Source organism: Danio aesculapii, chromosome 3, assembly GCF_903798145.1.
Source record: "Danio aesculapii chromosome 3, fDanAes4.1, whole genome shotgun sequence".
Lineage (NCBI taxonomy): Eukaryota > Metazoa > Chordata > Actinopteri > Cypriniformes > Danionidae > Danio > Danio aesculapii.
In genome coordinates this window covers 14,156,236-14,184,133 of record NC_079437.1, presented here as the reverse complement: position 1 = coordinate 14,184,133, position 27,898 = coordinate 14,156,236, and the positions used below count along the sequence as shown (strand labels likewise).

Below are 27,898 nucleotides of genomic sequence, written 5' to 3'. Positions count from 1 at the left end.
ACCTAAACCATAGACATCAGAACCCCCTCCTCTTTCCTGAGAACGACACACCTACCGGCAGCCCGAGTTATTAAAAAGCACTGCGCAGACTTTATACAGTACTGCTGCCTGTAAACTGACGGATCCAACCCCGGACTGGCAGTTTTAAGGACGCATTCTTCTGAATCTGTAAGTCTCGATTATTTGTTTATTTGGCATTTGTCGAATCATATTATTTTAAGACAGCTAAGTTATAGTTAGCTGTGAATGTCGCTATTAGTTCTCTGTGAATGAGTCATAATGACGACGATGATGATGATGATGCGCGAATGAAACTTTAAATATATCAATAAGTAAATGACAATAGTTCAGGTTTCATTCTCCGAGAAAAAAAAATGTCGTAGAGCATGATTGTGATCTTTGCAGGACAAGAATCAGATGAACAAAATGAAATAAAGAGCTCGTCAGTATTTAAAGCGCTTTACTGTTCTGTCATGGTTGCCTCGGGTAATTATTTATTTGAGGTGCATCGTGCTATTTCTGTTCTTTTATTGGATCGTGAACATGCAATTCTTTGATTTCCGCGTTCATCGCTGTATCTTTCGTGTTTTACGATTGGTTCACCTGGAACGTGGTCACCGACGTCACAGCGCACGGAAGATTTGATTGATTGATTGATTGAATGTTGTTTGTTTTTTAGGGTGTTGCTGTGGAGAGATTGAACTTCTAACATGCAGCTTTACGTACGATACACAAAATATGCAAGGTCACAAAAGAAATGATGGTGCTTTTTCCAGATGTAGCAATATGATAAATAATAGTTATTGAAACACATTGTTGTTTAGTTTATTGGGTCATTTTTGTCAGATATTGTCTCAAGACCAACATTTGGAATGTCAGGCTAAAAAATACCATTAAAATGTCTCAGTAGTATACAGTAGACTTTTAAATGAATTGATTACCTAACTATGCTATGCTATTATATATTATATATAAATATAAATAGATATATAAAAACATATATAACCACTTTTTTTAATTTAGAAAGAAATATAATTTTTGAGTCATAGATTGATCTTATTACATGTAATACAAAAAGAATGAGGGCTCTGCCAAATTACATGAATTATATACACTACTAGTCAAAAGTTTGGGGTCAATAGGATTTTTATTCATTCATTGATTTTTGGCTAAACCCCTTTATTAGTCTGGGGTCGCCACAGCGGAATGAACCTCCAACTTATCCAGAATATGTTTTACGCAGCAGATGCCCTTCCAGCCGCAACCCATTACTGGGAAACACACATACACACTCATTCACACACAAGTACTACGGCCAATTTAGCTTACTCAATTCACCTGGACCTCATGTCTTTGGACTATCGGGGAAACCGGAGCACCTGGAGGAAATCCACGCAAACACAGAGAGAACATGCAAACTCCACACAGATATGCCGGTGGTGAAGTGGTTAGTGCATCGACACATGCCCTCCGGTGCTCACGGCGACCCAAGTTCGATTCCCGCCTCGTGGTCCTGTGCCGATCCTTCCCCTCTCTTTGCTCCCCATGCTTTCCTGTCAATACTCTAAACTTTCCTATTCATTAAAGGTGAAAACCCCCCAAAAAATTTATGTAAAAAAAAAAAGAAATGCCAACTGACCCAGTAACCTTCTTGCTGTGAGGCAATTGTGCTACCCACTGCACCACTGTGCTGCCCCAGTAGGATTTTTAAATGTTTTAAAATAAGCTTATCCTGCTCACCAAGGCTGCATTTATTTGATCAAAAATACAAACTGTAAAATGTTATTGCACTAAGAAAATAACTGTTCAAAAGTAATTCATCATTTAATTTAATAATTTATTCCAGTGATTTTAAAGATGAATTTTCATCTTCATTACTCCAGTTTTCAGAGTCACATGATCCATCAATAATCACTCTAATAATAATAATAATGATAATAATAATAATTAATGGTAATAATAATAAAATCAATAATGACTGAAGTAATAATTTCATTTGAAACAGCATACAATAAGAAAGCAGTTATTTAAAATTTAAATAAATATTTAACAATTTTTTACATTTAACAAATGCCGCCTTGATGAACACAATAATTTTCTCAAAAAAAAAAAACATGAAAAAAAACTGACCCCAAACTTCTGACCGGTAGTGTATATATTTTTTTAAATAAAAAAAAAGCAGTGATGTCCACTAGAATGCATACAGAGTCTAAAATATTTATTGTGAGATTGGCCTCCTTTAATGAGCCATTAGACAATATTGCATCATTTTATTTGTGAACTTCATTCTTACCTGATATCTTTATTTTAGGGAGTGTTGAAAGTGTTGTGCAACATTTTTTAAAAAATGATGTAGGAATTGTGTAGGTGTTCGTAAAAAGCGCCTTGAATGACACAGAAAACGTTACAGCCTAAACCCATCACTTAAATTGATCAAATCATGAGCTAATCAACCTATAATCAGTTATAATCTAAGCATTGAAAGACCACAAGCTACATTTTCAACTGGACACAGCAGCGTTATCATGAAATAGCCCTAAAGAGATAAGAAGCTGAGGTGTGTTCACTCATTAAACGTGCTGACGTTAACATTATGGTCTTTTTTGTGCATAATACAAACTGGCACACACCGATAAGGCTTTGTAAGTCTGTAGAGCAAACACAAACTCTCATAAACATTTAGTGTTACACGTGATCGCCCATATAGAAATACGACACATGGATATATATGAAAATAATTTTTCCACACTATTTCCTATAGTATTTTTTTTTCTGGAGAAAGTCTTATTTTTTATTTTAGTTTTATTTTGGCTAGAATGAAAGCAGCTTTTAATTTTGTAAACCATTTTACGGTCAATATTATTAACCCCCTTAAGCAATATATTTTTCAATTGTTTACAGAACAAACCATCCTTGTACGATGACTTGCCTAATTGTCCTAACTTGCCTAATTAATCTAGTTAAGCCTGAACAAGTCCATCATTTTATGCACTTTGCTCATTAATCTGCATGTTTTTGAATTAGGCTGTGTGAGGAATGCCCGTAGGAAGAACCATGGACGCTGATCACCTGCTCGGAGCCTCAATCATCAGGATCCCACCTCACCACTACATCCATGTCTTGGATCAGAACACCAATATTGCTCGGGTGGAGATCGGCCCTCTCACCTACATACGTCAGGACAATGAAAGGTAATCTGGAAGACGGCAGGTTAACAACTGCATTGTGCAATAGCCCTTGAAATACAGGTTCTTACTGGCCTTAGTGTTTACAGTTGATTTGTGTAGAGTTTTACTCCATTTGGATGTCTATAAAGAAATTGTAAGGGCATTATTATACTCTACCTGACAAAAGTCTTGTCGCCTATCCAAGTTTTAGGAACAACAAATAATAATAACTTCTAGTTGATCATTTGGTATCAGAAGTGGCTTATATGAAAGGCAAAGGCCTCTAGATTACACTTATTTTATTAAAATAAAATATGATCATGCCTTGATTTTTAATTATTTAATTAGAACAGTAAGGTCTGACTTCACTTAGACTAAAGTCTTGTCACTTAAAAGAAATAATGTACAGTATAGAATATAAAGTCATAGTGCAGTGGAAAAAGAGTTAATATTGTGTCTGACTCCCGTGAGCTTGGAGGACTGCATCCATACATCTCTGAATGACTCAAAAAATTATTAATAAAGCCATCTGGAATGGCCAAGAAAGCGTTCCTGCAGGACTCCCAGAGTTCATCAAGATTATTTGGATTAATCTTCAATGCCTCCTTCATCGTACCCCAGACATGCTCAATAATGTTCATGTCTGGTGACTGGGCTGTCCAATCCTGGAGCACCTTGAACTTTTTTGCTTTCAGGAAAGATGTGGAAGCTGAAGTATGAGAAGGAGCGCTATCCTGCTGAAGAATTTGCCCTCTCCTGTGGTTTGTAATGTAATGGGCAGCACAAATGTCTTGATACCTCAGGCTGTTGATGTTGCCATCCACTCTGCAGATCTCTCACACGCCCCGATACTGAATGTAACCCTAAACCATGATTTTTTCTTCACCAAACTTGACTGATTTCTGTAAGAATTTTGGGTTCATGTGGGCTCCAGTAGGTCTTCTGCAGTATTTGTGATGATTGGGATGCAGTTCAACAGATGATTCATCAGAAAAAAATTGACCCTCTGCCATTTTTCCAAATGATCAACTAGAAGTCAAGTTGTTATTTGTTGCTCTTACAACTGGGGTCAACGACAAGACTTTTGTCAGGAAATGGTCACCTCACAGCAAGAAGGTCACTGATTCAAGTCTTGGCTGAACCAGTTGACATTTCTGTGTGGAGTTTGCATGTTCTCCTCGTGTTGGTGTGGGTTTCCTCCAGGTGCTCCGGTTTCCCCCACAATGCAAGGACATGCACTATAGGTGAATTGGGTAAAACAAAAAATTGGCCTTAGTGTACGAGTGTATGAGTGTGTGTGTGTGTGTGTGTGTGTGTGTGTGAGAATGCGAGAGTGTATGGGTATTTATCAGTAGCTCAAAACAAAGTTTTTGCCTTTTGCACAGCAATAATTGCTGATTAAAGATACATTTATTTGATCAAAACCACAGTAAAGAGTAATATTATGATACAGTATTTAAGTGAACTGTATTCTATTTTAATACACTTAAAATGTAATTTATGTGATGCTAATTTGAATTTCTTTCGGAAATCATTCGAACATGCTACTTTGATCAATAAAACGTTTCCGCATATTTTATAAAACGGTTTAATGTTTTGGTTTGAAATATGATTGTACTCATGATTATTTGAAGAATAAAATGATCAAAGCCATTTACAGCATTGATTTAAAACTCCAGTATTATAGTATACACTAAGCAATAATGAGAAAACAATAAATGGAAAAATATGCAATCTTGCTCTTGAGTATTGCAATTAATGATATTTCTTGCAAGTTAAATATTTTCCTGGAAAATTTTTATTTTTATTAACTTTTTTAAACATCGTTTACTTATGTAATGATCAAATTAAAATAAAGGGATAATACCTATTTTATGCTCTATTTAAATCGAATTGAAAAAAATAAAAATCAAAGTGCAATTAGACTTTAAACACTATGAATGAGTAAAAAGCAGATAATCTGACTCTTATTGTCACTTATCTTGACACCATTAGTATTTATCTTCAGCTCTCTAAGGCTCTAGGTTCACCTTTGGTCTCAAACTATACTAGCCAATAGCAAAATAGCATATATATATATATATATATATATATATATATATATATATATATATATATATATATATATATATATATATATATATATATAAATAAATAAATATACTAAGGCCCCGTCTGTTTGGTCAAATTTGGACAACCTATACATGCAACACACAAATGCTTGGCACATAAAGTAAATGTAACAAATCTCCTCTCAGAGATACAGATATTGTAAATATAGATTAATCGCAATAACAATAATATTTCAATACATTTTGGGACTTCTGATTCAGTAGTTTCATTCAAACAACAACTAAAAACCAATCTCTTCTGCAAGCACTTGAGCACATAATACAGAATAAATAAATAAATAAATAAATTCCATCTCCTTACTTACTACAGCTCTTATTATTCAGAGCACTAAGCAGTTTCTTTGTATAAGTAGCAGTTCTTGTGTATATGTCGTCTTCATGTTGAATCACTTAATGCCCCCTTATTTGTAAGTCACTTTGGGCAAACTACCAAATGTAAACAGAGTGTAAAAAAAAAAAGCAATCGATTTGTGTTGGAACAAAATGAAGGAATTAAGTTAACTTATTAGTTTTTACAAATTTAAGTGGATTGAACATAAAATAATTAAATTGTCCACCTCCAAAAATGCCTAAAGAATTGTGTTGTTTGAGCTCAATTTAAATAAGTAGTTAGAGCAAACAGCAGATGTCTTTTTTTGAGTGTGTATATTGTGTAGCACTAGTATTCACATATAAAAAACAAATGTGCTGAGCTTGATGTATTGTGTTTGCTCACTTGTATCACTCATTTTTGCCCAGAGTTCTGTTTGCCCCGGTCCGGATGATCATGGTGCCACCCAGGCACTACTGTGTTGTACTCAACCCTGCAGTTCGTGATGACGAGGGTCGGGTTCAGTTTGATGGATCGGGTCAGGCCAAGCTCAGACACGCAGACCTGGAGATCCGCCTGGCCCAGGACCCGTTCCCTCTTTACCCTGGAGAAGAGATTCAGAAGGTATGATGTTAGCGTTTGCTTGAGAAATGTGTTTGCAGTGCAGCTTTTTGGCTGAAGAGCTTAGACTTGTGGGTAGTTTCAACAGGTTGTGGTTTCAGTCAGGAGTTTCAGAATTTACCACTTTAAGTAGATCACATGAAAAGTACAGATGAAATCAAAACTATGATTTTGTTTGCACATTGCTAGTTTTGCCGTGTTCATCTGTACATGCCATTAAGAAAATAAATAGTTTGCCCTTATAAGTTAAAGATGAAATCTGAAAATGCACTTGCTGTTTGTTTTCAGATTGTGTCAGTCTGAGGTATTGGGCATGGCCTACATACTTAACCACGCCCCTCCAACTGTCAGTTTAGACAACAAACAGAAATGGTGAGGAGGAGGTGTCTTTAGGTTGTAATACAGTAACTTTCCCCAAACCCTCTTCCTGATCTTTCTGAATGAAATGCCTACTTTACTACAGCCAATCAGCTCGCAGTAGAAAAAACAAGCCACGCCCACTGGTTTTTTTGTTTATATTCTGTTTCTTTAGGAACTGCATCACAATACGAAAACAAAAGTCACAGCTTCCGGTTTATGCAAACTTTAACTGTCAACGTTACACACGTTACATAATTGAAAGCAAAATCTCAGTCTAAACATAAATCAGTCATCACAAACCATATATTAACTTAACAATTCAAGTTTTTATATTTGCTGACTCATTTTGGATGGACATTACTACCATAAATCTGTAAATTTGACACAAGATTACACATCAGAGTGAGTCTTATGTGCAGTTTACACCAGTGTGTATTCGTTTTAAAGTAGTATTTTAGAATGAAACGCTTTCTTTTTTTTTCTTATGTGATTCAGAAAAAATCGTCCTCGTCCACACTATACAGCTTATAACAATCATATGAGACTCACTATTCACATATTCGTACTTACTGGACATGCGCATATTTTGTTGTCATCTGTATTAGCAGTCCAATGGTTCTGTAATGGTCTTACGAGAGGGGCTTGATGAATTAGGGAATGATACACACATAATAGTTCAGAAGACCAGTAAGAGAGTGGTTGTGGAAAGTTTGCATTTCGCTCCATCTAAATTCAAATTCAAAATGCTCCATTTTCCCACCGTCATTTGTGATCTTCAGCAGTTGATCTTCTTGCACAGACATGCTGGATCTATCTGATTTGTTGACAAATGGGTTTCAGATCCATTCCTTGGAAGTTCGTGGGTCCCTCACAGGGCTTTTTCCTCTTCACAAAGAAGCTTTGCGAAGACATCTGTTTCTTACTCGTTTTGCTAGTTTGCAGGGTTAAATTCTGGTGCTCAAATGACAGAAATGTAACAAAATAAAAAAGTTAAATAAAAGATCGTTCAGACTCAGATAATAAATAAAACGGAAATAATTAATGATTTCTTGTGCAGCTCTCTATTGATCCAGGGGGTTAGGGACCACTGGTATAAATGGCACCTTTAAAGCAGGTTCAGGCCATTATTTTGCTTCACTAAAATCTTGAAAAACTAGTAGAAACTTCTGTTAGGTTTCATGACAAGAGAATGAGATAACATCCATTGGAAATTTAGAGTAAAAAAGTGGTCTGGAAATGTTTGATGCAGTACCAACTATAACAAACATCCTAAGTTCTCGCATCAGGAATTTTGTGTTTGTTAGAGGGTAGATTCAATTAAAAAACCACCAAACTGCATATACAACATTTGAATATGAAGTCTACTTTATAAATATTGTGAAATGTATGATAAAATAATGACATTCATATCACTCAAACCATAAATGTTGAGGAGATACCCTTATATGGTCACCAATGGAGTCTAAATATCACCTGGTGGTAATGTTTGGTACTGCCCCCAAACAAGATCTGACTGAAAGCTAATATTTTAAGATATAAAACTTAAAATTTGCAATATCATAGTTTAATCATTTATGCATATTTGACTTGAATTTTCTAGCCATTTTAGAGAAAAGCAGGTTTGATAAAAATGTATATGTATATTAATGTATATTTGTATATTATTTGTATATTAACTATAATTTTTTTGTTTTTAAACCTAAATTTACATAATGATTTTTAATTTGAACTTTTTCACAGTTTCTCACAAGTGTCTTCTATAAAACGAGGCCGATCTTAGATCTGTGCACCAAAGCATTCAAGATTTACAGCAATTTAACATTGATGTCATTTCACGTCTGGACTCATAAAGTGCGACAGACAGTTATTATTGTTATTATTTGGCATAGTCGTATAATTATTACCTACATTTTCTTATTGTTATTAAACACAGTGTCTCTCTCTGTGTCCTGGCAGGATGTGACGCCGCTGCAGATTGTGTATCCCGACACAGCGCTGCGTCTGCAGGCCCTGCTGGATTTTGAGGAGGAGGGAGGAGAGAAGAGAGTCGCTGGAGACGAGTGGTTGTTTGAGGGACCAGGTGACGCTAACTAGCTTTAACCTAGATTAATCCACCTGCTCAAAGCAAACAACAGTTTAAAATGACAAAGTATTAAGGGGAAATGAAAGGTTGTAAAGTTGAACCTCATGATACATTGCAAAATCAATGAAAATCCCTGTGTGTGTCTGTTTGTGTGCTGGACATGAAAGAGGAAGTTTTTTTATTATACTTTGAAGTCATTCAGAATGGGCAGTGAGCAATAAAATTTAATGCGGGAAGTTTGGGAACTAGAAAAGTAGCCATGTATGACTGAAAGGCTAACAAGGAAGATGAAAAGAAAACGTGAAGAAGGTTTTTACATGTAGAGAGCCGAGGTATATTTTGGAATACAATATATAAATGGAATAATTGGAGTTCCCTGATAAACACAAAATGAGTACACTGGAAAAAGCAATTAGTTGAATTTACTTTAAAAAAAAAAAAATGAGTAAAGTCGTTGCTTTTAAAGAAATTAGTTGAAAAAAAGTTCTTAAAATTATTAGTAAAATTGTTCTTAAAATTCTTAAATTGTTAAAATTATTATGTAAATAAACTACATTCATCGGCCACTTTATTAGGTACACCTGTCCAACTGCTCGTTAACGCAAATTTCTAATCAGGCAATCACATGGCAGCAACTCAATGCATTTAGACATGTAGACATGGTCAAGACGATCTGCTGCAGTTCAAACCGAGCATCAGAATGGGGAAGAAATGTGATTTAAGTGACTTTGAATGTGGCATGGTTGTTGGTGCTAGAGTATTTCAGAAACTGTTGATCTACTGAGATTTTCAAGCACCACCATCTCTAGGGTTTACAGAGAATGATCTGAAAAAGAGAAAATATCCAGTGTGATGCCATGTCAAAGCGCGAATCATCTCAGACTGGTTTCTTGAACATGACAATGAGTTCACTGTACTCAAATGGCCTCCACAGTCATCAGATTTCGATCCAATAGAGCATCTTTGGGATGTGGTGGAACAGGAGATTCACATCATGGATGAATTAGGGCAGTTCTGAAGGCAAAAAGGGATCCAACCTGATACTAGTGAGGTGTACCTAAGTGTATGTGCGTAATTATAAAAAATTAAGTCAACAGTTCCAAGTTACAATGGGTTTACTCACTTTAAATAACATCACTTTTTAAAGTGTAATCTTCCGTCACTGTAATGAGAAGTATCACAATCTAGTTAGTATCCGTGTAAATTACGTGCATTGTAAAAATGCTATCTATTTTATGCTATGCTATTTTTGCATCTGTCCTTCATAAATCATTCCAATATCTTGATTTGGTGATTAAAATTTATATTATTATCACTCTCAAAAAGAGTTCACTATTGTTGTAATAAACATTCCTCGAATAGTTACTCAAAAGCAGTTTTGCTTCCCAGTTGTCTTAGTAAAAATTTTAAGCTGTGAAAAAGAAAGATTCAATTAGAGCATTGGATCCATCATTAATACATTACTGATAATAAGATTATATGGTATGTGTAACCTTACCTGTGTTTTATGTCCGGCAGGAACGTACATTCCCAGGAAGGAGGTGACTGTACTGGAAGTCATAAAGGCCACAGTGATCAGAGAGAACCAGGCCATTCGTCTCCGTGCACGTAAAGAGGGCCTGGACCGCAGCGGAGTGCAACGAGTTACTGGTGCGTTAGACACAATAACAGACATGCACACACATAAAGAGATAAAACACTCCTTAATAAAAACATTTACTTACAGTCATGTTCTTGCAAACCTGAATGACATTCTGTGGAACATAAACATATATAATTTAAACATATATATATATTAAAAAAAAGTCAATTTTGGACCCTACAAGGGTTCATTGTGTGGGCAAACACCTGACAGTTCAGAATTTGCATGCATATTCAAATTCATGATGGCTGAAATAGTCTGCTTGTCTCAGGTGAGGAATGGCAGGTCAGTAAGGTTGGAGCGTATCTGCCTGGGGCTCATGAAGAGGTCGTGGATATTGTCAGCGCTTTTATACTTACAGACAAGGTACATCTGATGTTTTTTCTACGGTTTTCTCCCTTATTTCCTGTGCTTAAGTAAATCTGAGTAAAGGCGGCTGTGAAAAGGTTTACTTCACTTACTTAAGGTTAACATACATTTTAGTTTGTTTTTTGACAAGGGTCTTTTTTATTGAAACCTCTTCAAATAATTAGTGGTGACTTTCTAACCTCAAGATCCAACTACTTGATTTTTTTCTTTTGGTCTCTCACACCATCCACATAACAGATTCATAATATTTACAGCTTTAACCTACATTAATTGAACCTTGCCGCAGACTTTTATTTCAGCATGATGATGTATATCCAACTGAAACTGAGTAGGAGGTGGGGATTTATTTGTGCACACCTTTGCTCGTCTTTCACTTGCAGCAAAAACTAATGGTTGGAGGGGCAAAGTAATGAACTGCCATTCTAGAATGAAGCAAATAGTTAGATTTTGATTAAAGATTACCAAAACAAAGATATTTTTTTAGTGGATTAACTTGCACAGATTATTTGTTCATGTCAAGACTAACAAGTGCACAAGAAAATAAAAATACTACATATTGATTAAATGCAGACTGTATCGCCCTGGTGGTGGATTGGGCATTTTTCAGTGTTTTTGCTTATTACTTACAGCCAGTTCCCATTTTTTAAGAATATTTGGCGGCTAATCACAGCTCTGTCCTTTGGTTTTACCCATTTTGAGTTTGAGCATTTCCTCATATTTACACCCATGTGCGAAAAAAGGTCATATGTGAAACATTTGATATTTCTAGACACCTAGGTATACTAAAAAATGACAAATATTAATGGAAGTACACTCTCTGGCCACTTTATTAGGTACATAGATTCAACAAAGTACTGGAAATTTTCCTCAGAGATTTTGGTCCATATTGACATGATAGCATCATGCAGTTGCTGCAGATTTGTCGGCTGCACATCCATGATGTGAATCTCCCATTCCACCACATCCCAAAGATGCTCTATTGGATTGAGATCTGGTGGAGGCTGTGGAAATATCCCCTACACCATTACACCAGCCTGAACCATCGATACAAGGCAGGATGGATCCATGCTTTATGTTGTTGATGCCAAATTCTGACCCTACCATCCGAATGTTGCAGCAGAAATGGAGAATCATCAGACCAGGCAACGTTTTTCCAACCTTCTATTGTCTAATTTTGATGATCCTGTGTGAATTGTAGCCTCAGTTTCCTGTTCTTAGCTGACAGGAGTAGCACCCGGTGTGGTCTTCTGCTGCTGTAGCCCATCCGCCTCAAGGTTGGACGTGTTGTGCGTTCAGAGATGCTCTTCTACATACCTCAGTTGTAACGAGTGGTTCTTTGAGTTACTGCTGTCTTTCCATCAGCTGGAACCAGTCTGGCCATTCTCCTCTGACCTCTGGCATCAACAAGGCATTCGCGCCCACAGAACTGCCTCGCACTGGATATTTTCTCTTTTTCAGACCATTCTCTGTAAACCCTAGAGATGGTTGTGCGTGAAAATCCCAGTAGATCAGCAGTTTATGAAATACTCAGACCAGCCTGTTTGGCACCAACAACCATGCCATGTTCAAAGTCACTTAAATCACATTTCTTCCCCATTCTGATGCTCAGTTTGAACTGCAGCAGATCGTCTTGAACTTGTCTACATGCCTAAATGCATTGAGTTGCTGCCATGTGATTGGCTGTATAGAAATGTGCATCATCGAGCAGTTGGACAGGTGTACCTAATAAAGTGGCCTGTAAGTATATATCAACTTTGTTGTGTTTGCAATTGTTTGTTTACATCAATGCTTTGAGCAAAAGATCCAAAGGTTAACCAATGAAGACATTTTACACCTTTCTTAGCTAATTCTTTCCAAACGTGCCAATATTAGACAATGTTGTTCTTTATTGGTTTCTTAAAGGGACAGTTCACCCAATAATGAAAAATCATCAACTACAATTCACCCTCTACTTGTTTCAAACCTGTTTGATGTTCTTTCTTCTGTTGAACACAAAATAGAACATTCTGAAGAAAGCTGTAACCATTGATTTCTTACTATACAAGTCAATGGTTACAGGTTTCCAGCTTTCTTTAAATATCGTATGTGTTCAACAGAAAAGGCAAACTCATAAATGTTTGGAAACACTTGAGGTTGAGTAAATAAATAGTGCGTAAATTTCACTTTTGAATGAACTATTCCTTTAAGTAGACAAGTATTTAGAGACTGGAGGTTAATTAGTCCAACAGGAAGGTTAATGTATAGCATGTAGTTAATCAAGTAAGAATGACCTTTGCTAATGAAGAGAGCACAATCTTAATCATCATAATTTGCCTGGTTGTTGTGTCCTCCTCCTCCTTTAGAAAGCCCTTCACGTGCGAGCCATCCGTCCGTTCAGAGATGCCGGTGGTAGGGATCGGCGCACAGGAGAAGAGTGGCTGGTGACGGTGGCCGACAGAGAGGCTCACATTCCCTCAGTTGCAGAGGAGGTTGTCGGGGTGGTGGATGTGACCACTCTGAACAGCAGACAGTACTGCGTGATCATGGACCCCGTCGGGGCCGATGGCAAACCACAGCTCGGGCAGAAGAGAGTGGTGAAGGTGAGAAGTGTAGAACATTGATTAAATGTTATTAGTTCTGTGAATCACATTTGTACTATAGACACATATCTGTAGTTAGAACGTCAGCAGATGCCCTGGATGTGTTCAGGGATATGTTGTCTACACAGGGTGTGAGTTATTATACATTGACGAGTGGGGGGGTTCATGTTTTTCGATTATGTTTGGTAATATGCCTCACTGAACCAAATTTATATATTTAATTTAATTACATCTAATATATTAATCAAACTTGTTATGTTTTCAGTGTTTTGAGGGATATTGAGTGGTTCTCAATGTGATATTAAATAAACCTATTAAGGGATGACCATGAAAGACTGCACATATTTTTTATTATAAATTCTATGTGCAAGTGTAGAATAAAATACAAACTATGCGTCTAGTTTTACGGACACCTACAGTACAAATGCCTATTTTACAAGAAACATGTTTTGTGAACACTCACGCTGTCTGTTGGTGATCTAGATTTGCCGGTTTTTGGTGCAAACATGCATTCACAATGGTATGATACATTATAGCGGTGGTCAAATGTATATTTAAGTTATCTATTATTTTAATTATTAATATTATTTACGGATCAGAGCTAACTATTTCTTAACTATTAAAGGGCAGACCCCCCAATAGAAAGTTTCTTGGTAAAGTGTTGGAAGTCACTCAAACCCAGAGTCGTATTTTCCTTCATTCATCAAGGGGGATTATAGCACTTAAGGGCCTATTACTGAAACCTGTAATTACTCTCTTGATTAATGGTGCAATCAAAAAGCAGGACACAAAGTCATGTGGAAAATGATAGGAAATATCATCTGCAAGCAATCACATTTGCTAGCATACTTCACTTTTGGACATTTGTGCAGTTTTGATTTGCTAAAATAAATGCAATGATTGATAGTTCTTACATTAAGATATTATTTCAGTGCAGTTGTTACAACACAGTATATATTTATAACATGATTCATTACTTTATAACTTTTACTAAAAAAAGATTCCACAATAAATACTTAATATATTTGTAGATGCATAATACATTTTCAGCTTATTCTGATATATAATACAGGGGGATTCAAAAAGAATACCACAACTTTGAAAATCTGTATTTGATCAAAGAAACATGATGGAACCTTAGGTAAATAATCAATGTGAAAAGTACTTAAAGTTTTTTTTTCAGTAAAAAACAAGTTCATAGATGTTCAATATGACCCCCTCCAGACACTCGAGTGACATCAACCCGAAAGTTGTGGTATTCTTTTGAATCACCCTATATATATATATATATATATATATATATATATATATATATATATATATATATATATATATATATATATATATATATATATATATATATATATATATATATATATATATATATATATATATATATATACACCTTATTTTATTATTGTTTTTTTTTCTCAACTATTATAACTTAACATATAGCTATTGTTTTATCTTTTAAAATCCCTGTCATCTATTATATTAATCTAATAATATGGGAATTGTGAAGTATGGCTAGAGTGTCCAGAATTTCTTTTTTCTATACTTACTCACAGCCTTATCTAAGAACTTATTTATTGAGAAGTATATTGATTACAGAATCATTGTTATGCCTGGATTTTTGTTCTATACATGTTTTACTATACATTTAAAGGGACGGTTCACCCAAAAATGAACATTCTCACCATTTACTCATACTCGAGTGGTTCTAAACTTATAGATTTCATCTGAATTACCTCTGTTGAACACAAAACAAGATATTTTGAAGAATGTTGTGAAGCAGAAGCCATTGACATCCACCGTAGAAACAAAAAATACTATTATGGAAATCAATGGCTGTTTTTTTTCAGCATTCTTCAGTATATCTTCCCTTGTGTTCAACAGAAGACAAAAACTTAAATGGGTTTAGAACAAGTGGAGAATGAGTAAATGATTTCAGAGTTTTTATTTTTGGGTGAACTATCCCTTTAAATACTGAGTAATATTAATTAACTACATGCTCTAGCTATATGGTGCGGGTCAGGATGTATTTAGGGTTAGATAAGTTATGCATAATTACATGCAACAAACCCTAAATCTAAGATCTAAGTACAGAGTAGTAAGTACATAGAACATATGTAACAAGGACACCATTAAATAAGTGTACCTAAAGCATTAGTGTTGCCTAATATACCAACAGAATGTATGTGTCTGAATGTGATTATTCCCAGTACTGGGTTGCGGCTGGAATAGTTGGCGGTTCATTCTGCTGTGGCAGCCTCTGAAATAGAGACTAAGCCGATGGGAAAATGAATGAAAGAATGTGATTACTGCAGGTATATGCAGGCATATATTGATAAAAACCTTTTTTCTGTTTCTCCTCATCTGACAGGGTGAGCGTTCATTTTTCCTCATGCCCGGAGAGCATCTGGAGAACGGCATTCAGGATGTGTATGTGCTGTCGGAGGAGGAAGGGCTTGTGCTGCGCGCCATCGAGGCCTTCATTGACACTCAGGGGGTACAGGACATGTTTGCTTCCTCATAAAATTACCCGAATCATCAATCCAGTACTTAAAGGGATATTTCACCCAAAGAAATAAAATTCTGTCATCATTTACTCTCCCTTTACTTGTTCCAAATCAGAGTTATTGTTGCTCAGCATCAAAATAAAAAAAGTAAATATTTAGAAAAATGTTGAAAACTGGTAATCACTGACTTCCATAGAATTAGATTTTCCTACTATTGAAGTCAATGGTTACCGGTTTTTAACATTCTTCAAAATATCTTCTTTTGTGTCAATAAATAAATAAAAAAAATACTCTAAGAATAAAAACAGTTAAAACATACTCAAAAGGTATTAAGGGTGAGTAAATAGTGAGTACATTTTAATTTTTGGGTGAACTATGCCTTTAATGTCAGTGCATGTGCAGGTTGTGGGCATCTGAACACCTGCTCCCTGTGATAGAAAAAAGAAAAGAGCCGTGATTCATTCAAACACTATTTAAACAAGGGGAACCCAACACATATAGGTTGAAAATGCAAGGGTGGAGACCAACCAAGTATTTGGAGATTTGGGAAACAATAGTAGACAAATAGAGAATGGGTGTATTGTGTTTACCTAAGTGTGTGTACAGATATTACCTGTTTCACAAGCCTTTGACCTTTATTCTGAATAGTTGATATGACCCTTTCAGCATTCCCAAAATGTTTGTCTTTATGTTTACATGATAAGAAAACGCCTACAACACAAGAAACATATTAATCAGCCACTCATTTTTCAGGTTGTGTTTAGAGTGCTTCTCAAACTCATAATCCACCCTGTCATGATAAAATAGTTGCACAGAAAGAACTTTCTGGATCACTTTAAATGTGAGTGCCAATGCTCACAGAATGGCACTTTAAAAGAAATAGGCTTTTAGCTTAGCATAGATCATTGAATCCGATTAGACCATTAGCATCTCTAAAAAATAATAGAAAAAAATATATTGACTCTCTAACAATTTGTATCTAAGACGTGACTCTTTTGTAGTTACATTGTGTACTAGGACAAACAGAAGTTACTTTTTTCTAGGTTGACATGGCTATAGGAACTATACTGGCATAGTAGTCAAGGTACTTTGCTGCCATACCATGGCTGTAGCAGACACAATGCTATTAAACAGCGCCTTAAATATAGTCCCCAGCTAGCTAGCTCGGTAACAGCAATGTTTAATAATATAGTGGCTGCTACAGCCATGGTACAGCAGCAAAGTACTTTGATTATTACGCCAGAATGACAGTATAGTTCCTATAGTCATATCAACCTTTGAAAATAGCAACTTTTCATTTTCTGTCAGTCTTAATACATGATGTAACTACACGAAAGTCAAACTTAAAATATTTGAAAATTATTGAAACATTACTTTTTTTTTTGAGTAAGATGCTAATGGTCTAATACGATTCAATGATTTATGCTAAGCTAAGCTTAAAGTTCTCCCACCAGACCTGGAGATCAGCTAAAAGGAGTCAAAACTTGAGTATTTAACTCTATGGGAGTTGTAAAATGAGCCCATTTCTAAAAACGTGGAGTGTTCTTTTAACAATGGAGTGAAAGGGATCACTCCTTTAATTAATTAATTCCCTTCTTCCCCCTTCCTTTTATGAATACTTTAATTTTCATCCGCATTTTTATTGGATTATGATTTTATCTTTTGCACTCCCTTCATTATTTTCTTATCCCCTTACACACACACACACACACACACACACATTCAGACACAGTGTGGTATGCCAGTAGTGCTGCAGTGTCCGTCCCCACCCTACACTAATGTTTGCCATTGTTACTCCTCCCTGCTTCTTCCTTTCACCGCTCCTCCGCTCCCCTCACCGCATCAGCAGGATGAGGCAGAAGAAGAGGAACGGGAAAGTCGGGCTAAGAAAAGGGGAGTACAGCGCCGTCCAGGTGACCGATGGATGCTGCGCGGCCCAATCGAGTATGTACCACCTGCCACCGTGGAGGTGCTTCTTACACGAACCGCCATCCCGCTGGATGAGAACGAGGGCATTTACGTTCGTGACATCAAAACCGGAAAGGTTTGGTATTTCATTTTGTCTCATTTTAAAGGTATAGTTAAAAATAAAAATTACTTAATTTAATCTCCTTCATGTGGTTTTAAATATTTGGTTTTTCTGTCTATGGCAGTCAGTGGGTGCCCGCTACCAGTACTTTTTTTTTTGGAGGGGGAATAAATGAACTGCCCCTTTAGGACATCTTTGACACAGCAAATCGCTGCTGCTCTACCTGCTCAAAATTTAATGTGACATAAAATCCAGACAATGTGATGCATGCTGTAATCCACTCCGGCCCTTAGTATCAAAGTATACCTTCATAATTGCAATGTAGATGCATTTATGGCACCTCTGAGCAGCATGTGTAAAGATGCCCAAATGCAGATTCAGCAGTGCTATTGTGTCAGCTTTGTATGTAAATTTGGCATGAAATATTCAGAATCTAATTTCAGTTTTAAAGCAGTCAAATAGAAGAAATGAATGACATGATTATATAAAGCTCGATGGCATTAAGTTTAGTGTAGATTTTTTTAAAGACTTATTTTACAGTGGAAGTCAGAATTATTAGCCCTCCTAAATTATTAGCCCCCTGTTTATTCCCCCCCTGTTTATTTCTGTTTAAAGGAGAGAAGATTGTTTTCAACACATTTCTAAACACTATAGTTTTAATAACTCATTTCTAATAACTGATTTATTTTATCTTTGTCATGATGACAGTAAATAATATTTGACTAGATATTTTTCAAGACACTTCTATACAGCTTAAAGTGACATCTAAAGGCTTAACTAGGTTTATTAGGTTAACTTGGCAGGTTAGGATAATTAGGCAAGTTATTGTATAATGATGGTTTGTTCTGTACACTTTCGAAAAAAAAAAATAGCGTAAAGGGGATAATAATTTTGACCTGAAAATATATATTTTTTTAAAATAAAAACTGCTTTTTTTCTAGCTGAAATAATACATAAGACTTTCTCTAGAAGAAAAATTATTATCAGACATACTGTCAAAATTTCCTTGCTCTGTTAAACATCATTTGGGAAATATTTGAAAAAGCAAAGAAATTCAAAGGGGGGCTAATAATTCTGACTTCAACTGTAAGTGCATAGGAACAAGTGGTAATCAAGCTTTAAAATAAAAACAATTTATGTATAGATATTACAAATATTTCAGCAGTAGTAATAATCTTCATTATTAAAAAATATTTTAAATATCTAAAGAGTATAGAAATGTTGTTAATAATAATAATAGTAATAGTAATAATAATAGTAATAGTAGTAGTCTTATTATTATTATTATTATTATTTAAAATAATATCTAATATCTAAACATTTATAGAAATGTTATTAATATTTTTTAAATATTCATTCATTTTCTTTTCGGCTTAGTCCCTTTATTAATCCGGGGTCGCCACAGCGGAATGAACCGCTAACTTATCCAGCACATGTTTTACATGTTTTCCAGCCGCAACCCATTACTGGGAAACATCCATACACACTCATACATTACAGACAATTTTACCTATAGCGCATGTCAACAATAAACAATAATAGTAGTGGTAGTAATAGTAGTAGTAGTAATAATAATAGCAATAATAATATAACAACAACAATAATAATATTAATATTTTAAATATCTAAACATTTATAGAAATGTTAATAATAATAATAATAATAATAATAATAATAATAATAATAATAATAATAATAATAATAATAATATTGTAAATATCTAAACATAAAAAAATGCTAATAACAGTAGTAGTAATACTACTACTACTACTACTAATATTAATAATAATAATAATAATTATTATTATTATTATTAATTAGTTATTAAATGTATTATTATAGCTATTATTATTATTATTATTATTGTTACTACAATTATTTTTAATATTAATACATTATTTTAATTTTGGTGCTTGATTACCACTTGTACCTCTGCACTTGCATTGCATACATTTTGTGTTTCATAGGAGAAAAAACCCATATAGGATGTGAAAAATGTAAAGATAAAACTTAAGGCAGAAATGTTATATTGGGTGTGAACGACCCTATCCATGTCAGTGAATGTTCGCTTATTGAAGAACTATAAGTTAAGGTTGATTTAATTTAAAATGAATATTGACACAACAAAACAAACTAAAGCTTAATGGGCAAAACCAAACAAACAACACAAGCGCAACAAATGTGCTTTGTATCTCAGCTAACTCTATGTCTGCTTTTCAGGTTCGTGCTGTGATTGGCCAGACCTACATGCTGACGCAGGATGAGGAATTGTGGGAAAAAGAGCTTCCGGCCAATGTGGAGTCTCTTCTGGCGCAGTCCCGTGATCCACTGGCTGACCGCTCAGACCGAGGAAGAGGCTTTGGGCAGGCTGAGCGGGATAAAACCAGAGTGGTGTCTTATCGTATCCCACACAATGCCACCGTGCAAGTGTATGACTACAGAGAGAAGAAAGCCAGGTATTAACAACTTACTTTCAGGTATTAACAACTGGTATTGGCCAGGTATTAACAACTGACTCCATGAGGCATGCATACAGTATATATATTACACAAACTAAAAAAAAAAAAACAGCTGACAGTCATTGTATAATTCACACACTGACTGTGAGCATACATTTGTACCATTTGGTGTTCACTTTCGGCATCAGGTAGAGTGTTTGGACCTGTACATGATGTCAGACTTAAGCATATTATTAGTTCAAAGCTGTAGCTCAGTTTTTTGATGTTGTAAATCACATTTTTTTTGTACTTTGTCAGGGTGATGTTTGGACCTGAAATGGTGATGCTGGGTCCTGACGAGCAGTTTACGGTTCTCTCCCTTTCTGGTGACAAACCCAAACGTCCCAATGTCATCAAAACCATCTGTCTGCTGCTCGGCCCAGACTTCTGCACTGACATCATTACGATTGAGACGGCTGATCATGCCCGCCTGCAGCTGCAGCTCTCTTACAACTGGTACGTTATGTGAATGTGATCTAAAAGGTATTTTAGAAATGTTTTGAAGAGTAAAATAGATTTCCAAAACTACATAATGAACTCTCCTTCTTAATGTCCTATCAGGCACTTTGATCTGAAGCAGCCAGCAGATGCGGCCCAGGCTGCGGCTCTGTTCTCAGTGCCAGACTTTGTGGGCGATGCATGCAAGGCCATTGCTTCCAGAATCAGAGGAGCAGTTGCTTCGGTGCAGTTTGATGACTTCCACAAGGTATGCGACACACCTTTTTGCATTTATTGCTCTGATTGCTTGTCCTCCCTATAGGTTTAGTGCCAAAGTCAACCACAGTTAAGTTTTAAACTGTTCAACAGGAAGATTTCCTGGATTGACTTTCTATTAAGTGTACTAGTAATACATACTAACATTTAAATTATTCATTTGATAATAAATATAATTTCACATTATTACGTTTTCACTGTTATTTTGATTTAAGTAGCCCTTCTCTAGTTTTTAGTGTATTTAAATAGTATATGAGTTACTTCAACCAAAATTGAAAATCCTATTATTAATTACTCACATTCATGTTTCAAATCCCTGAGACATTCGTTTATCAACAAAGCAAAAATGTAGATATTTTAGATGAAATCTGAGAGCTACTTCATAGACAACAATGGTCCCGAGATGTGCAGAAAGTCCAGAAAAGGAACCAAAAACATTGTCCATGTGACTTCAGCGGTTCAACTATAATGTGAAGCTCTAAGAAGCTCTTTGTGCAGCAAATGTAAAAACTTTCTTCACCAATGTCTTCTCTTCCTCATCAGGATGTGTGTTTACAAGGGGTCAGACTCAGACTCAACTTTACTATCCCGTTTAGGGAAACAAAAATTGCAGCATGGTGCCATAACATAGGTGAAGTTCCATATACACATTACCAAATTATTACCATAATAAAACATACAATAATCTCCCTCCCCGTTGGACTCAATTAATGACCTAATGGCCACCATAATAAAAGAATTTCTAATTCTGTTTGTCCTGCATATAGGAACTCTAAAACGATGCCCTGGTGGCAGCATCTGAAACACAGAATACAATGGGTGATCCTGGGTGCATAGGATACCCTGAGCTCTCTTTAAAACATAATTATGGTAAATTACCATTGAACCAGTTTGGTTAAACCCAATGATCTTGCCTGCCACCTTTACAAGGCTACTCTAACTGTTCTTATTTGACAGACTTTAAAGTGGGAACCCTGGGAATATTTAAATTAGAGAAAGGTCAGATGACTAACAGCCTCAATTTTCTGAGCATCTGCTTTAAGTTTGGCCTCTTCGACCGCTACTTCTCCTTGAATGCTCTAGATTATGCCATGCAAAGAGATTACTGTACCAAACTACAATGCAGACAGATAAAACAGATTCAATAAAGTCTTTATAAAACTGTGTCATCACAGAGGTACAAACCCTCTTTGCTTGGTCTTTGTTGAACTTTTTTTATAGACAGTCTGGGTGTTAGGTTGGAATGTCAACATATCGTCGAGAAAGACCCCTAGAACCTTTAATAGTTGGCATGCTGGGGGTAGGAGAGGCCTTCCTGTAGTTTATCACCATGTCTTTTGTTTTAATTACATTCAACTGGAGAGAAAATCTTTCACATCAGGAAGTAATTTCTTCCACTTTCTTTTTTTTTTTTTGTATCACAATGTCTGTGTGTTGCATAGCTGATTCTAGTGACAAACTGTCACCCTGCCCCTATTAAATACACACCCTGACCTGACTGAAGAGAGAACATAGGCGAATAAAGTCAATTTTACAGTTTTTTTCTGATGCACAAAAGTGTTCTTGGAGCTTCATATGATCAAAGCTGAAGTCACATGAACTGTTTTGTCAATGTAATTGTTTCCTTTTCTGGACTTTGAACGTCTCTGAATCCATGCTGTTTATGGAGGGTTAGAGAGCTCCCGGATTTAATCTAAAATATCCTGATGATATCTAGATCAGTGTTTCCCAACCCTGTTCCTGAAGGCACATCAACAGTACACATTTTCAACCTCTCTCTAAATCAAACACACCCGAGTAAACTCAGAACATTAGAAGAGACTCCAAAATCTCAGGTTAATGGGTCAGATAAGGAAGACATCCAAAATATGTACTGTTGGTGTGCCTCCAGGAAAAGTTTTCAGAAACAATGATGACCAATCTCGGTCCTGTAGGGCCCGTGCCCCTGCAGGGTTTAGCTCCAACTTGCCTCAGCACACCTGCCTGGATGTTTAAATTATACCTAGTAAGACCTTGATTAGCTTGTTCAGGTGTGTTTGATTAGGGTTGGAGCTAAAATCTGCAGGACACCGGCCCTCCAGGAATAAGGAATGGATGTTTGGTGACCCCTGATCTAGATGAATCAAGATCTCAGAGGATTCGAATGAGATGAAGGAAACTAATTAATGACAGAATTCCTTTAGTTCAAAAATGCATTGCGTGTTCCTTTGTGGTTTACTATTTTTTTTAGTTCCCCTTTGATACATGCTGTAACCCTTAAAGCAAAGAAAACTGCATAAGAACAAAACTTCACCAATTGACAAAAGTGAAGGGAAAAAAAAAACGTAAAAAAAGGAAACCAGGCTCAGTTGGGCAGGCCCATTTCTCCTCTGGTCAAACTACTTGTGCAGAGCTGCAGAATAAAGAGATGATGATAAGAATGTGATCAGGCTCAGTTGTCTCATTGCTCTTTGTCTGCTCAAAAGAACTCCAACAGGATCATCTGTTCAGCTGTGTTTGGTTTCGATGAGAAGCTTGCGGTGCGGTCCAGTCTACGCTTCGGTCAGAACGGGTTGGTCATCAGCAGTGTGGACATTCAGTCCGTGGAGCCGGTGGACCAGCGCACCCGGGATGCCTTGCAGAAGAGTGTGCAGCTCGCCATTGAGATCACCACTAACTCACAGGAGGCTGCCGCACGGTACAAAACCATCTCAAGTCAAGTTTTTTGTACTATTAATTTTTTTCTTCTGTCTGTTCTTAGAATTGATATTTTTACAAATATGAACTTAAACTCAAACTCATTTTGACTTTGATTTATTTATTTTGCATTTATTTTGATATGCATTTAATTTATTTTATTTTATAATATTTTAGAAAATATTAAATCGGTTCCCTAAGGTCATTCAGAACCAACTTTTTTTTTTGAGAAACAATATCATTATTCATCATGCTCTTTTTATTTTTGTTACAAACTCCAAATAAGATATCTTCCAAAACCCATACGACTTGTTTTTTAGGAAGGCTCAAGCTGCTATCATATGTTTTTGTCCATTTTTACATTAATTTTCTTTCTTTCAGACACGAGGCAGAGCGTCTGGAGCAGGAGGCTCGGGGACGCCTGGAGAGGCAGAAGATAACAGACCAGGCGGAGGCAGAAAAAGCAAGAAAGGAGCTGCTGGAGCTGGAGGCTCAGAGGTAAGCTGACCACAAAGATCAATGCTATGCTAAAGTTTAACATGTCCATGGTCAATAATAATTGATGTGTGTGTCTATTCTAGTGCTGCGGTGGAGAGTACAGGAGCAGCAAAAGCAGAGGCACAATCTAGAGCCGAAGCAGCTCGTATTCAAGGAGAAGCAGCCGTCGAAGAGGCCAAACTCAAAGCAGAGGCTCAGAAAATCGAGGCTGTACGTAATTTCTCATATTTATATATTACAAGGTTCCCACTTAAATCTAAATATCAAATTGACTGTTCCCTGACTTTCATTGACTAAAAAGATGAAATCTAATAAATCTTTTTTTGGGGTTTGAATTTCATTTTGCATGAGTTTAATGGCGACTAACAACAATTTGATAATGGGCCCTTTTCACATTTGCGGGTTTCTCAGTAGCGGAAGCCATCATAGTTGGGTAAACTTAGAGAGCAGTGAATGGGAGAGTACAACAAATATTTTTTTACAACCCTATTTGCTGAAATAATAAAAGAAAAACTCCACGATGGAGTTATCAAGACTTTCAGAAAAGGAAAAAAATAGTGTGGGATTAATAACGGCAGCAAGACTAGAGAATAACATCAAATTTACTGTCCTCCCCATAGATGCTGTATTAGAAATGCCTCGCATGAGTGATAATTCGTTTTCTTGTAATTTGATGCAAAGATGATTTAATTCATTCATAAATACATCTAGATATACATACATCTATATGTTTATTATTTAAATACTAAAAACTTTAAAGGATTTAAGATGCTAATGACCATTAAACATAACAGTCTTGTGAAAACATTTACATTTACCTCATTTACCTAAAAAAAAAATTAATAAATAAATCTCTCATATTGGATAGCTTAATATAGTAGTAGTTTTACAAATTATATATTTAGCTTTTCTGTCTTTTTGCTCATCTGACTATTTAACACCCAGTTTTCTAAGTGGTCATTTTGAAGACAGCTTTCAAAGTGTATATTATCCTGATATGTTAGCCTTAGTTTACAGGTCGAGTTGGTGAGCATAAAAGGAATAAAATGGAGCTAAAATAGCCTATAACCATAAAAATAGTTGTCAAAATAGCATGATATAAAAATACTGTTTAAATAATTTCATGAATGGAAACTACAATTTAGAGCAACAAGCAAAAATCCATGATTTTCCATGACCAAGACAAAAAAAATTCCCTTTAATGTTTGGAATGGATCTCTAAAAATTCAGTGACATTCCATAAATTCCCTGACCTGTGGGAACCCTGATTTTTTTTATGGTGTTAGATTTTGACTTTTCTTCTGTGTGTGTGTGTGTGTCAGGACTCAGAACTGGCACGTCTGTGTAAGGCACGCGAGCAAGAGCTGAACTACAAGAAGCAGATAGACCATCTGGAGGTGGAAAAGCAGCAGAAGCTGGCAGACATCGAGAGTCAGCGCTTCAAGCATTTGATGGATAACCTGGGCACTGAAACCCTGAAGGAAATGGCTAGAGCCGGACCTGAACTACAGGTTAGTGTCTGTAATAACAAATTAATATCCTTCTGTAGAGCCTTTACATCACAGAAGTTCTCAAATAAACATTTTTGTAAGGGTGTGAATGAATTCTGCTGCTTTTCAATAGGTTAAATCCGTGTTTCTCAACCACGTTCCATGAGGACCACCAACACTGTATGTTTTGTATGTCTCCTTTGTCTGTCACACCCACTACAGGTCTTTCAGTCTCTGCAAATAAGCTGATGATCTGAATCAGGTGTGTTTGGGTAAGGACAATGTGCAGAGCTGGTGGTCCTCCAGGAATGTGGTTGAGAAACACTGGGTTAAATGATCATCTCTAGATTTAAGACGGTGTTAAAACGGATCACTGTCTGCTCAGAATTCAGTGTTTGTTCAGAACTCAGTTCAAGACAAAAACACCTTGGTTACATGCATTAAAAATGTTATTTAAATTCCTATATAAAGGCCAAATCGACTATATATTAAGACTCTGTAGCTCTTAAATAATAAACATTAGCTATACATTTAAGCAGATGAACATGGAAATAGCACTATAGCCTCTTAAGAATGAATTTAAATATATTACACTAGGCCCTAAATCATTATGCAAGTTTAATTTAATTAATTTCTTCCTAATTTGTTTTTTGTTTCTTAATAAGTGCTACTACAAAAGTGCTAATTACAAAAATAATTTTGTAAAACAGATTTTTTTTTCAGATTTGATAAACTCTGAAACACAACAAATAATATATAATAATAATAATAAATAAACAACCAAAACTGACCAAATTTGTAGCCTATAGTTTGCCAAATTCTGCACGCAGATGAAGCCAGAATATTATTGCAATGCACTAAATTACATATTAAGCAGAAGTTAGAGGATTTTTTAAATAAAATTTATCCTCTTGTGCTTGAAATGCATTTGTCTTGCATTGCAAACTTCTGCATAACATGTAATTTAGTGGATTGCATTAGTATTCTGGCTTCATCTGTTTGCCTTAATGCATAATTAAACTATATTTTTGACTAACTGTAGGCTACAAATATATAAAGTCATTATAAAATGTGTTTTTTATTTATTTATTGCTGTATATTATTTGTTCTGATGTTGTTGAATTTCTCAAATGTAAAAAGAGTACAAATTATTTCTGAAAAAGCCTTAATTAATTGAAAAAGTTATTTAGGCTACAAATTTGTTCTGTAAATTTTAGTCATTTATTGCTAAGTTTTATTTGTTCTTTATATTTTTTATATCATTTTAAATAGCATTTGATTATAACTTTGCTATTTCAGGAGGAATAGTTCCTACAGTTTTATAATAAAAGTAAATGCATTTGTATTATAATGTATATAGTATTGTATATATATTTATATATTTTTACACCACTTCAGGTTTGGTTTCTGTGCCGCTTCTGCAGTGTAAAGATAATTATAGACCATTTTGAGGGATGTAAACAATAACAATGGTCCTAACGTATTTCCTGTTTTACATTTTTAATTTCCATAGCTTCCGAGAATCCAAAAAATTCCAAATATTAATAAATAATCCTATGAGAGCTGTTTTAACACTAAGTTATGATTGAATTGCCTCGTTACAGTTATGAAATAGTTTGACAACAAGCAGGAAATTTTCAAGGGCCAATAACATCACCACATAGAAATGGTCTATAAACATGTACCGTTTTGTCTTTCAGGTGAAGCTCCTGCAGTCTTTGGGTCTGAAGTCCACTCTTATTACAGATGGCTCCTCTCCCATTAATCTCTTCACCACTGCCAATGGCCTACTGGGCTCTCTGCAAGGCAAAGACAAAGATGAATAAATAATAATAAAAAAATAGGAGAAATGGAGGTTACGAGGCCTTATTTCACATGATATGCATAAATAAAAACTGACTTGCTATTATAGTTAACTGATCACAGCTATTGCTATAAAGCCACTGAGATGCAGCACCAATATTATCCTTTGTAAAACATGAACTAACATTCAAACGCTGTGACCATTTTTCATGTTTCTGTTTAGCAACACATTTATTAGCAATATCTTGTGTTAAATGTTTCATGTTTGAATGTGCCTTTAAACCATTCAGTTGAACCCAAAGAAGTTTGTGTGTTGTGCTGCTTTTTACAATAATAAACCACTGTTATGTGTCTAATAATGCCTTCTCCATTATCAAATAAACCATCACAGAAGTCATTTCTAAAGTA

The 27,898-nt window shown here is 35.5% G+C and overlaps 1 protein-coding gene across 2 annotated transcripts; it reads left to right on the top strand.

Annotated features, from left to right (window-relative positions):
- Positions 1–46: 46 nt before the first annotated feature.
- On the top strand, positions 47–27,898 carry mvp (major vault protein). 2 transcript variants are annotated; one of them, XM_056453205.1, is made up of 17 exons: positions 47–168; positions 3,026–3,191; positions 6,038–6,233; positions 8,547–8,670; positions 10,192–10,323; positions 10,587–10,681; positions 13,027–13,263; positions 15,647–15,772; positions 17,632–17,826; positions 20,032–20,267; positions 20,568–20,765; positions 20,871–21,015; positions 23,489–23,700; positions 24,081–24,197; positions 24,281–24,407; positions 25,520–25,708; positions 27,388–27,898. In XM_056453205.1, exons 2-17 carry the CDS (start codon positions 3,037–3,039, stop codon positions 27,511–27,513), a joined length of 2,610 nt encoding a protein of 869 aa, XP_056309180.1. In that variant the 5' UTR covers positions 47–168; positions 3,026–3,036; the 3' UTR covers positions 27,514–27,898. The 2 variants fall into 2 exon arrangements, with proteins under 2 accessions (XP_056309180.1, XP_056309179.1); XM_056453204.1 differs by having other exon boundaries at positions 17,629–17,826.

Bases quoted from the DNA above. Each gene is read 5' to 3' on its own strand.
- mvp (XM_056453204.1), top strand. From the start codon at position 3,037: ATGCCCGTAGGAAGAACCATGGACGCTGATCACCTGCTCGGAGCCTCA. The intron at 3,192-6,037 runs GTAATCTGGAAG...ATTTTTGCCCAG, and splicing joins ATACGTCAGGACAATGAAAG to AGTTCTGTTTGCCCCGGTCC. The intron at 8,671-10,191 runs GTGACGCTAACT...TATGTCCGGCAG, and splicing joins GTGGTTGTTTGAGGGACCAG to GAACGTACATTCCCAGGAAG.